This window comes from Carcharhinus amblyrhynchos, chromosome 7, assembly GCF_965287045.1.
Source record: "Carcharhinus amblyrhynchos chromosome 7, sCarAmb.v2.hapA, whole genome shotgun sequence".
NCBI lineage: Eukaryota > Metazoa > Chordata > Chondrichthyes > Carcharhiniformes > Carcharhinidae > Carcharhinus > Carcharhinus amblyrhynchos.
The window spans coordinates 13,310,587-13,323,318 of record NC_137330.1 but is presented as its reverse complement, the minus strand read 5'-3'; the positions used below and the strand labels follow the sequence as shown (position 1 = coordinate 13,323,318).

The 12,732-nt window shown below is 40.3% G+C and overlaps 1 protein-coding gene across 6 annotated transcripts in view; it reads left to right on the top strand.

Annotated features, from left to right (window-relative positions):
• The window catches only part of fam135a (family with sequence similarity 135 member A), a 193,127-nt gene that overhangs the window by 29,515 nt on the left and 150,880 nt on the right, over positions 1–12,732 (top strand). For 5 of the 6 annotated variants that reach the window (XM_080191972.1, XM_080191973.1, XM_080191971.1 and 2 more), the window contains one exon: positions 9,396–9,475. In XM_080191972.1, coding sequence (XP_080048098.1) covers positions 9,396–9,475 — 80 coding nt within the window. Of the gene's footprint in view, positions 1–8,763; positions 8,821–9,395; positions 9,476–12,732 lie in introns of those variants that run through there. The other variant, XM_080191974.1, reaches the window with a different exon arrangement.

The following is a 12,732-nucleotide window of genomic DNA, read 5'->3' as shown; positions in this document are numbered from 1 at the left end:
TACTAGATAATTTTCAACTAGTTCCACAATTATGACTAGAAATAATTAATTTTATATGATAGAACTCCGAATCATATCCGTTGAAAGATGACAGGTCTGAAATGTTAAGTCTGTTCCTGTTCTACAGATAATTCCTGATCTGAGTATATTTCAGCATTTGCAGTGTTTTGCTTTCGTACTGATTGAAATGCCATTCCCTTTTTTTTTGTCCTTGTCTGTTAAATTGAGTCTGAGCTCCCTCTCCCTGTTATGGCTAGTTCAAAAAGTCAGAAACTATGCAATTGATGTAAGATGCTGTATTAAATAAAAATCAGAAGGTAAATTTACCAGAGTCATAAGATTTTAGGTTAATGTGACATAATTTTTATATTTTTTTGTTAGATTGGAGAAAATCAATTTAGAGCGGGTTGAATGTTGGGGAGGGAGGAGAGTTGTAACTCTCCCACAATCTAAAATTATTCTTCATTAAGCAAGTGGTCTGCTTCGTATCATTTACTAATATGCCCATTTCATTGACTATTATAATTCAGGCATTTAATGACTGCCGTGACAGTTATATTGGATAGTTAAAATTCATTCTCCGTATCGCATCTGCAACAATCTAAAGCTGACGTTTTTCAGTTTATAGATAACTTTTTAGCATTTTACTATGTAGTTACCTCCTCATGCTTTATCGCAGACTCTCCGATCAGCTTTAACCTGACTCATCATCAGAAGCTCTTGCTTCCAACTCAGCAAGATTATTATTTCTACCATGAGTGAGTCCCACTATTGGTGAAACCATTATCTGCGCTTGCCCCTTTGTTTGACTTCTACAGCTGCACCCACCAACTTGACATTGCATTCAAAATTCTGTTCGTTATCTGTAGACCTTCTTGTCAATCTTCTCTGATTTGCTCTACTTCAGCACTTAGAATCATAGATTCTTGCAGCTTCACACAACCACACTTCTGCTATTTTTATTCCAGCTTAAGACTTTTAAATGTTTAAGTAGCCATTCTCCAAACCGTTGCATTTGTCTAGATTTTGTTACCTGTTATATTTATTGTACATTTTATATTTGAGTACTTGTTTATATTGAAGTACAGCTTTCCAATATTTGCAGGCTTTTCTTTAGCGATTGGAAAAATAAATTAATTAACTTCCTGCTGTTTTCTTCATGGTCTTCTCCTGGGAAAGTGATTAGTTTTATGGGATCATATCATAGTACATGGAAAAATTGACTTGAATGTATGTGACATTGTGGATGTTCTGCATTTTGTAATTATTTTGTTAGTTACTGCTTTGTTAATGCTCCTAGTTACTCTGGGGAAATAAAAACCCTCTGCTCAACAAATGAACTATTTCATTTGTGATATGGAAGTTCCATCTGTGATCCAGCATGAGAAACTGAAATTTACACATCTAATGTTTCTTGCCATTAAACCTACTAATTTCTAATATATAAATAAATACCTTGTTAACATTGCAGCCAAAGGAGGATGGGGGGAAGGCATTGGGGGCGTGGGGGGGGGGGGGGGCGTGCAATGCAAGGTTTTACATTATGCTTTTATTTTGAAAAGATGTTACGGTTTTGGGATTTTTTTGTCAGTTTAGAGAGGGTCACACGTTGGCAGTCAAGTACAGTGTCTGTTATTTGACTTGTGCCCTTTTTTACACAAGAGTGATGGTATTTGTTTTAGATATACTTTTTTCAACGCTTGCCTCTTTTCTGACACAAATAAGTATTTTTTTCAATACTGGAAAGATTTTAGCATTAAGTTTAAAATTGATTTGATATGCTGTATACTATTGGCTTCCAATCACTGAGTTGCGGCAGAATGTTGTGTCGTGAAGCAAGTGCGTGCATGCGGGCGCGCACACACACACCCTCCCTCCCCCCAAGCCTGCATCCTGAGTGAGAGAGAGAGGGACCAAGATCTCTCACTGTTTTAGTCCTTAGCCTTCTAGCTGTTGCTAAAACTTGAAAAACTGAACAAAGATCCTTCAAATGATTGGGGGTCACAGAATGGCAGTGTTGTTCTGTGACCCCAGAAGAAAAGAAGCCACTTTGTGGTTTTAGAAACTTGTTATCTCTCAGGAGCTACTAATAACTCCAAAGGGAGCTATCTGAAGAACGCAATTTGTGTTTGATAATCCAGGCTGGCCAGCAGAAATGGAATATCTATTAAGACAATGGTCTCCCAGACATTCTTTTCAATTCCTTTTAATCCATAATGGCTGAAACATTATTAGCCCAGAACACACAGCCAGTGTCCAAACATTGGGTAAATGTGACTATGACTTTGTTGAACAAATAATATCACTTGACTGGGGTGAATAGCTCAGTCTGCTTTTTTTTAATCATGTGATGAACAACCTCACAGACAAGGAGCTATGGCCCAGGTTGAATACCAGGCATCTTCTCAGTCCAGTGTCTTCCTGTGTCTTTTCCTACAGCAAATGTGGTAGAAATAGCCACGGCAGAGTGGTGCTACTAAGCCACACCACACAATCTTATGAGATGGAATGAAGCGATTTGACCTGATATGAATGTTGGAATAAAGGAATTACTTTCCTATTTTATAGAATACACATATAACATTGTACACATCAAAGCAAAATTCTCTTTTTGATTATTCCAATTATACTTAAGTTTTAATCAAAGCTAGACTCCCATAATGTGACGTTTATAAATGAACTTCATTGCAATTGAGATAATACATTAAAATGCAGTTGAAACAAACATTTGGATAGGAAAATAATGTAATCAGAGTTTAAGCAATAATTCTGACAAGATATGGATGTGTCACGATGGACTGGCAGATACAAGGCTAGTAAAACCATAGTAATACCTATTGTGGCTGATGCCCTGGAGCATCATGTGGATATGCCGGCATTGGACTGGGGTGAACACAGTAAAAAGTCTGACAACACCAGGTTTAAGTCCAACTGATTTATTTGATAGTAAACTCACAAGCTTTCGGGGTTTGTCTCTTCGTCAGGTGAATGGAGAGTTCTGGCCTCAGACAGAGCATATAAAGCACAGACAGTTTAGAGATTACTGATTAGAATGCAAATCTTTACACCTAACCTGCTGTTCAAGTCCTAAAGTGGCCAACAATGTGAGTGGAAGGAGCACTGATCACAGGTTAAAGAGATGTGTATTGTCTCCAGACAGTACAGTAAGTGAGGTTTTGCAAACCCAGGCAAGTCACAGGGGTTACACTATCTGTAACATTCGCATTCTAATCAGTAATCTGTAAACTGTCTGTGCTTTATATGCTCTGTGGCCTGAACTCTCCATTCACCTGACGAAGGGACAAACCCCGAAAGCTTGTGAGTTTACTATCAAATAAATCAGTTGGACTTAAACCTGGTGTTGTCAGACTTTGCCCTGGAGCTTGACAACTGATATTAGGATTGGTTAGGATTGAAATGGAATTCCTGACTGTTGCTGTTCATTTCCACTTTGAAGTAGTGTGAGATCATCTTTTTAAAGAATTTCTATTCCATTGTTTACAATAGGATATGATTAAAGTTCATTTTGTAGCTTTAGCATGGTTGCCTGAATATCACAAACATGCAAGCATTTCCACTGTAAATTCTAAAGTCAGTTTAAGGAAATTTGTGTCTAAAAATGGAAAATCCAATACTATTTTCTCCCAGACTCTAGCTGTCTATCTTCCACTGTTCTCTCTCAGGCTTTCTTCCTATCTCCTGCCTCTCTTTCCCAAGCTCCCCCACTCCATTTTTTTGCTTAGGTTGTTGAAGAATTTAATAAAATTGTTTCCTTTTTGTTTTAATAAGTTTGAGTTCTAATGATCCTTATCCCATTACCATGAAAGTATTCACATGCAGGCACAGCGACGTAGAAGTCTAGCTCAGATCGTTGTCATGCTGCATTTTAAATCTGAAACTTGTAAGGAGGTGCAGTGCCAAGTTTATCGATTGCTCCTGCAGCAATGACGGAGCAAATTTTAAAATTCTTATCTTAGGCCAGGTCGGGAACTGAACCAATCTCTGTAACATCTAAAACTCTCCCAGATCTCTAGAAAATGCACTAAAATAAGGAGTCACCCATTCGGGACAGAGAAAAAGTAGAATTCCAAAGTCTCAAAACACTCAGAAAAATCTTTTTCTCTGAGTGTTTTGAGACTTTGGAATTCTCTGCCTCAAAAGGAGATTGAGTTAAGTAACGTTCCAAACCATGCAGGTAATGACCATCTCCAACAAAAATTCTAACCATGTGCCCTTCATGTTTAATGGTGTTACCATCGCTGTGTCCCCCACTATCAACATTCTGGAGGGTTACTGATGACCAGAAAACTGAATTGGAACAGCCGTATTAATACCGAGGCTACACGAGCAAGTCAGAGGCTTTTGTGACTTAATTCACCTCTTGACTCACCGTCTACAAGGCACAAGTCGTGAGTGTGATAGAATACTCTCCACTTCCCTGGCTAAGAACATTAGAACATAAGAAATAGGAGCAGGAGTAGGCCATCTAGCCCTTCGAGCCTGCCCCGCCATTCAATAAGATCATGGCTGTTCTGTTGTGGCTCAGTTCCACGTTCCCGCCCTCTCCCCATAACCCTTAATCCCCTCGCTTATCAAAAACCCATCAACCCGCAAAAATATTTAGCGAGGCAGCCTCCACCGCCTCAACGGGCAGAGAATTCCAGAGATTCACCACCCTTTGAGTGAAGAAGTTCCTCCTCAACTCCGTTCTAAACCGCCCCCCCTTTTATCTTGAGGCTGTGCCCCCTAGTCCTAGTGTCCTTTCTGAGTGGGAAGAGTCTCTCCACCTCTATCCTATCCATCCCATTCATCATCTTATACGTCTCAATGAGATCTCCCCTCATTCTTCTAAACTCTAACGAGTACAAGCCTAGTTTATTCAGCCTCTCCTCATAGCTCAACCCCCTCAACTCCAGTATCAGCCTAGTAAACCTCCTCTGCACTCCCTCCAAGGCCAAAATATCCTTGCGTAAGTGCAGCGCCCAAAACTGCACACAGTACTCCAGCTGCGGCCTCACCAATGCCCTATACAGCCGCAGCAAGACCTCCCTACTTTTATATTCAATCCCCCTCGCGATGAAGGCCAGCATCCCATTCGCCTTCCTGACCACCTGCTGCACCTGCAGGCTGGGTTTTTGCGACTCATGCACAAGGACCCCGAGGTCCCTCTGCACCGTCGCCTGCTGCAGTTTTTCGCCACGTAAGTAATAGTCCTTCCTACCATTATTCCTACCAAAGTGGACCACCTCGCACTTGCCAACGTTAAATTCCATTTGCCATTTCCTGGCCCATTCACCCAGCCTATCTAGATCCTTCTGCAGACTCTCCACACCCTCCGCGCAATTTGCCGTTCCACCAATCTTGGTGTCATCAGCAAATTTCGACACCATACACTCGGTTCCCTCCTCCAGATCATCTATATAAATGGTAAATAGCTGAGGCCCCAGCACCGACCCCTGGGGCACTCCACTAGTCACCAACCGCCAATCCGAATAGCACCCATTGACCCCCACTCTCTGCCTCCTATTTGACAACCAATCCTGTATCCACACTAACACCCTACCCCCAACTCCATGCCCCCTTACCTTCTGCAATAACCTCTTGTGCTAAGTGCAGCTCCAACATCCCCATCTCCTCTTCCATCTGCAGATGAGTGTCTGCCTTTTGTTGGAGGGGATCAAAAATTGTGCACTGGTTTTCTGAAAAAATGTTTATCCCTAAAATCACTTGGTGTAGAAAGTGTAAAAAACTTAATAAATTCATCAGAAATTCTCATCTTCTAGTGAAGCCATTGAGCCCCTTCTGTGTTAAATGTGTACCTATTCTGGGATGATTCTAGGCAGGAATGTGCATGTGCGTGCAGCCACTATCTCTGTCGACAAACATTTGGAGCATCAAGAAAAATACAGACTTTAAGTTCTATTTGTTTTTATTGACAGAAAAATCTATAGGCTGACTCATTATTACAAATCCAAACAGTTGGTCCACTCAACTGGACCTATGAATCCTCCCCAGCTTTCTCACTTGTAGTCCAAGTCTCTTCTGTGGTCTCATAGAATCTTGAAATGGAATGTTTACAATTTATTAGCGAGGATGACCAGCTGATGTTGTTACATGATGCATAAAGGAAATTCACACACTTCCTGTTTAAAATATCCAAAGGGAGTATTTCAGATTTAAGGATTAGATTGGTTTGCCCACAAGTATCTCTGAAAAATTATATTACATGGATGTTTAAACTTGGTAAGTTTGATTTCCAAATTGAGGATTCACCAGCAATATTTGGCTAAAGTACAGAAACTGGATATACTAGAGCCTCAGCAGTAAACATGGTATTTCAATTCACAAATAATGGTTGGGAAGCCATGTTATTTAGTGGTGCTTATCTAGTGTATTTTTGTTTTTTATTCCATTTCTCTCCATATATCCTAGCATATTTCCACTTCCTGAAAATTGTCAGATTTAGCCCGTATCTCAACCCATTCTGCATGCTTTTGTTAGCTCCATGTGTAGCTATTCAATGTTTTCCTGATTGACTGACCATCTAATGTTCCATGAACTTGATTTCCTTGGAAAACCTGATTCCTGTTTACTAACTTGCACTGAGACCCATTCTGCCATCACCCCTTTGCGCGCTGACTTGCATTCTCTTTGGATCCAAGGATAATCCTTGGGTTCAAATGTTTCTGTGCTCAGCCTACTCCATCTCTGAAACCTCTTCTAGATGTCCCCACTCCTGTGGACTTTGTTTCTATGGTTCTGACCTCTTGTGCATCCCAAACTGCTTAAATCACTGCTATGAAATGCTTTGCATAAAGCTCCCTAATTCTTTCCCTCTCTCACCATTAGGGCACTCCTAGAAACCTATAGGGTGGCTAAATCATCATTAACAGCACCAAGGCTGAAGGCATTGGAATTCAGACCCAAACTGATTCTTATTTGAGTAATATATAACTTTTTCCCCAACCTTTTCCTAGAAGTTAAGGAGTGTATGAACAGAAAGACAGTAAGAAGTCTCACAACACCAGGTTGAAGTCCAACAGGTTTATTTGGTAGCAAAAGCCACTCGCCTTCAGAGCGCTGCTCCTTCATCAGGTAAGTAGGGAGTTCTGTTCAGAAACAGGGCATATAAAGACACAAACTCAGTTTACAAGATAATGGTTGGAATGTGAGTCTTTACAGGTAATCAAGTCTGAAAGGTACAGACAGTGTGAGTGGAGAGAGGGTCAGGCACAGGTTAAAGAGATGTGTATTATCTCCAGCCAGGACAGTTAGTGAGATTTTGCAAGCCCAGGCAAGTCATGGGGGGTTACAGATAGTGTGACATGAACCCAAGATTCCAGTTGAGGCTGTCCTCCTGTGTGCGGAACTTGGCTATCAGTTTCTGCTCAGCGATTCCGCATTATTTTGCGTCGTGAAGGCTGCCTTGGAGAATGCTTACCCGAAGATCAGTGGCTGAATACCTGTGACTGCTGAAGTGTGCACCATCAGGAAGAGAACACTTCTGCCTGGTGATTGTCAATCGGCATTCATTCATCTGTTGTCATATCTTCTGCATCGTCTCCCCAATGTACCATGCGTCGGGACATCCTTTCCTGCAGCGTATCAGGGAGACGCTGTTGGCCGAGTGGCAAGAGTATGTACCGTGGATGGTGTTCTCATGTGAGATGATGGCATCTGTGTCAGTGATCCGGCACGTCTTGCAGAGGTTTTCCACATCATAATTGTGTGCTCAAGAGTAACAACATGCTGTGATATATCCTCTAACATAAGGTAGTTATGAAGAAACAGGAACTGATCTCTACAACACTACGATGTGGCAATGCCAGCGTTAGACTGGGATGGGCACAGTAAGAAGTCTCACAACACCAGGTTAAAGTAATTATAGATAGTGTGACATGAACCTAAGATCCCGGTTGAGGCCGTCCTCGTGCACAGAACTTGTCTGTCAGTCTCTGCTCAGCGACTCTGTGTTGTCGTGTGTCGTGAAGGCCACGTTGGAGAACGCTTACCTGAAGATCAGAGGCCAAATGTCCGTGACCGCTGAAGCGTTCCCGAATAAGAAGAGAACACTCTTGCCTGGTGATTATCGAGCGGTGTTCATTCATCCGTTGTCGTAGCATCGGCACAGTCGCCCCAATGTACCATGCCAAGGAACATCCTTTCCTGTATCTTCAGGTAAGCGTTCTCCAAGGCAGCCTTCACGACACAATGAAGAGTCGCTGAGCAGATCTGATAGCCAAGTTTCGTACAGATGAGGACGGCCTCAACCAGGATCTTGGTTCATGTCACACTATCTGTAAAACCTCCTCCCTCCCTCCCTCTCTCTCCCTTCTTCTTCTTCTTCGTCTCTCTCTCTTCTTCTGCTTCTTCTCTCTCTCTCTCTCTCTTCTTCTTCCCCCCCCTCACCACCACCCCGGCTTGCAAAATCTCACTGTCTTGATTGGAGACAATACACATCTCATTAACCTGTGCTTAACCCTCCCTCCACTCACATTGTCTGTACCTTTAAGACTTGATTACGTGTAATGACTCGCATTCCAAACAATACTTTGTAAATTGAATTTGTGTCTTTATATGTCCTGTTTGTGACCAGAACTCCCACTCGCTTGATGAAGGAGCAGCGCTCCGAAAACTAGTGGCTTGTGCTACCAAATTAACCTGGTGTTGTGAGACTTCTTACTATGTTTACCCCAGTCCAACGCTGGCATCTCCATATCATGAACAGAAGGGGGCCATTCAACCTTCCATGCCTGTTTCAGCATTCAAATAGATCTTGGCTAATGTGTATTTTAACTCTTATTGTTCCATCTTGATTGTGTAAGCCTTAAAGCTTTTGCCAACTAAAATCTTTCAATATTCTATTTTGAAATCTTCAATTGAAGAGAGTTCTAGATTCTTACTATCCTTGGTTTGAAGAATCAGGTTCTTCCTGATGTCATTCGGTGATACGCATTGTAAATTCTCTTCAGTCTTTTGGTCACTTAGCTTAATGCCTCATCCTTTGGCTTGGTTTTGGCCTTTCTTGTCAGATTGTGCTACTCACGGTGCCTTGTGAGATTCCTGTAATTTAACCCTTTAATTCCTGAAATTTTAAAGCAAAGCCATGATATAAATGCAAGTTTTTATGGTTGTAACAGTACGCACTGCAGAACAAATGTATTACAAGGTTGTCAGTTGGAGTAATTCTTTAGATGAACTGACACCATCTTTCTTTCCTGATTGTTGAGTTGCCTACTACCTTGATTTACAAATTGATAATTATGATTGAAGCATTTAAGGGTCAAATGCATTTTTAACATGCTTTAATTATGTGACAATTACAGAATTATTTCTAATTGCAGTGTATGCACGATCACCTTTAACATACTGTGTTTGTACATTTTCCCTTGCAGATTTTACCAGCTTCGTGCAACCATGAAACTGCCTCCCAGAGTTCCACACAAAATGGAGGCCAGTCTGCTGAATCCAGCAGGTAAGAGGAATGGAAAGAAGTTTGAACATTTAATAACTAACACAGCAAATAGAATTGAACTGTGACTTATGAAGACTTCCTTTGAATATCCAAAATGGAATGTTATGTCCCTTTTATGAAGTCCATGTATCTTTGCCATGTAAATGTTTAGGTTAGATATTTTAAGCAGCTTCAGAGCAGGCTTCAAATAAATGTATAGTGAGATAATTTTCTTTCTATACCGGTTGTTTGTAATGTCAGAGGGCAAAGTTGGGACCTAGCTTTTCTACCCTCCAGTTAGTGATTATGTAAATGTAGTAAATTGTAGCGACATCCATTCTCGAGCTATGATTTCTTTGTATTTATACCATGATGAAATGAATGTCTTATTCAGGCTGTTGTGACAAATAGCGAAAGAAAAGTTTGAGTGAGGAAATGAAGACGTATATGTTCCAAGCTGGAATTAATATGCAAAACATGGATGCTTAATTGTAGACACTTATTACCACTAGAATGTTTCAAAGTTCGGGAATTTGAATGCTGCACCACCCTTCCCTACCTTGCACAAAAGCACACAGTGGGAAAGGCACAGCATCCTGAAAACTGGAGATAATCTAGAAATTATTGATGATTCACAACATTAGAATGACTACTATCAAATCTGTCAGAGTTGGTGCAGACATGATGGGTCAAATCGCCCCTTGCTACACTGTTGGGATTCTATGATTATCAATTCATAAAATGTTCTGCAATTTACCTTGATCTTCACCAGATCTAATCAAGGTTTGTTCTGTCCATGAGACTGCCATGTTGAGTTTGATGGCAATCAAATTGCTAAACTTGAGATTGATGAATTAGTCCCATTGCAGCCATTTAGCAGTTGTAATTAATGTTGTCACTGACTTTGGCTATCAAACGCTGTTTACCCATGAAATAAACCAATGAAGATGTGAAATCACACTCAGGTGGGTACTAATTGTTCCTAGAGTTTTGTTTAGTTTTGTGACTTGGCAATCTTTGTGGCAGTCTTGTCATCTGCCCTACTCTTGGTATCGAATAGTAACAATTGTCAGGATGCAAAGTTGATTTGACATTCAGAAATATATTTGGTTTACTTTCAGAAACTAATATTTTGGAATACAGAAAATGAGTAATATGAGACATGGCTGGTGAGTGTCACCATAAATATGGCAGGAAAAAAAAATTACTTTGAATTTATGGTTCTTGAGGCTCTGCATTGAGGGTTCCACTGTTTCTACTCATGATGGATAGAAACTGTTGATTCTATACTTCATGAATGAAGAATATTTTTCACATCTATCTAGCCATCAATTCATTAATTTCTCAAGGATCAATACAGGAATTATGACTAGGTTACAATTTTGTCCTTCTTAATTTTTTCTTGCGTATGTGTCACACAGCCAGCCTCCCCCACCCCTTTCTCTTGCACGCCTCATTCCACAGCCTCTTTCCCGACCTCCCACATGGCATAATTTAGATGAATTACTTCAGGTGAATTTGTATTTCACTTGTGAAATGTCTGAAAGTAACTGGTATTTCGTAATAATCCATTTTTACATTGATCTAATGTTTATAATGCAAAGTATAAATTGGACATTCATGAACTGTTGCAGCCATCATACCTTTGTTTTCTGCCTATTAGAGATTCACTGAAGAATCTTTGCACACCCCAGATATATATCTCCCTGATTTTTAAGTTTAAAATTGTTTTTTATTTTTCAAGGAAAACACCACCAGCTAAAGTAATAGATTTTTGATAACAAATTATTGCTTATATGTAGAGGAAATAGGAACAGTAATATGAAGAAGGCCATTTGACACCTCGAGCCTGAACTGTCATTCATTAAGATCATTGCTGATCTGTTTGTGTTTCTAATTCCACTTCCCATCTATCTCTGATAATCTTAGATTCTTGTTTGGCAAGGGGCAATCTATTTCCGCCTTAAAAATATCTAATAAGCTCACCTCTAGGCATTCTAAGTTGCATGACCCTCTTATCCTCCTCATCTCTGTCTTAAAAGGCTGAGACCTAATTTTAATAATGTGCACCTAGTTTGGGACTCACTCCACGAGGAAACATCTTTTCCACATCCACCTTAAGACTGTTCAGGACCCCTTCTGCTCAATATTATCTTTGCTACAGAAGTATTTCCCTTCATTTTTTTTGGTGGGTTGGCCAACATCAACAATAATAATCCTATGTGTACCAATGGCTTCTTAAATTGGGTACAGCTATCCATTACTAAATTGGTCATTTTTGGCTATGCTATACCTGAAAAACAAGTGCTATGCAATTTCTACCTCTAATCTCAGATGTGTCACAGTGCCGCTTTGCATACTAAAGAAGGCTGTAATTTATTGACTAGCAGCACAAATATTTTGGTGAAAAAATTTATGGATGCTGTTTTGTGGGGAATAGATAACACATTAGAAAGAAAGATTAAAAACATTCATTGATTTGTGCTGGACTTTGGGTGTGGGTGGCAGAGATTCTCAACTGACCTTGAGGTTGATTTAGGGAGTTTGGAATCAGACAAGGCAGAAGGGATGGAAAGAAGCGGTTGCATCTATAGAGTATAGCAACTTTTAAGAGCATTTGAGCAAAGATTATCTGTATACTAATTGGGCACTTTTCCTCTCTAGAAATTCTCTGATTACAGCTGCCAAAGCTGAGTATTGGATATTGTGGTGGTTGAAATAAAAACATACTGTAAATAATTGGGACTTTTCTGCAAGTCTTTTAAACTCTGCCAAATGAGGAACAGGTCAATACTGCAGAGGCAGCATTATTCAGATTGAAATAGAGACGAACATGTGGCATATGGTGAAGGTTGTGGTGGAAAGTTTACAGTAAATTTGTGATTGGTATGTGGCTTCCTGACAGAAACTTGGCATTCTGGTTTCTTCCTCATCTTTCAACCTTGACACAGCCGACTGCTGATAGATTGAATGCTGAACTGCACGGGTAGGTAGGGTGGAGAAATTGCACGCTTTAAGAATTTTTAGAGGAAGTTACTGTAAATTCTTGAGCAGTTGGATGAAAATGGATTTGGATATTGATCAGAAAACCTTTGAGACCTGAGTATTGACTTACCATAGAAAAGAAATCATAGAAAATTTACAGCTCAGAAACAGGCCTTTTGGCCCTTGTCTTTGCCGTACCATTTTTTTGCTTAGTCCCACTGACCTGCACTTGGACCATATCCCTCCACACCCCTCTTATCCATGTACCTGTCCAAGTTTTTCTTAAATGTTCA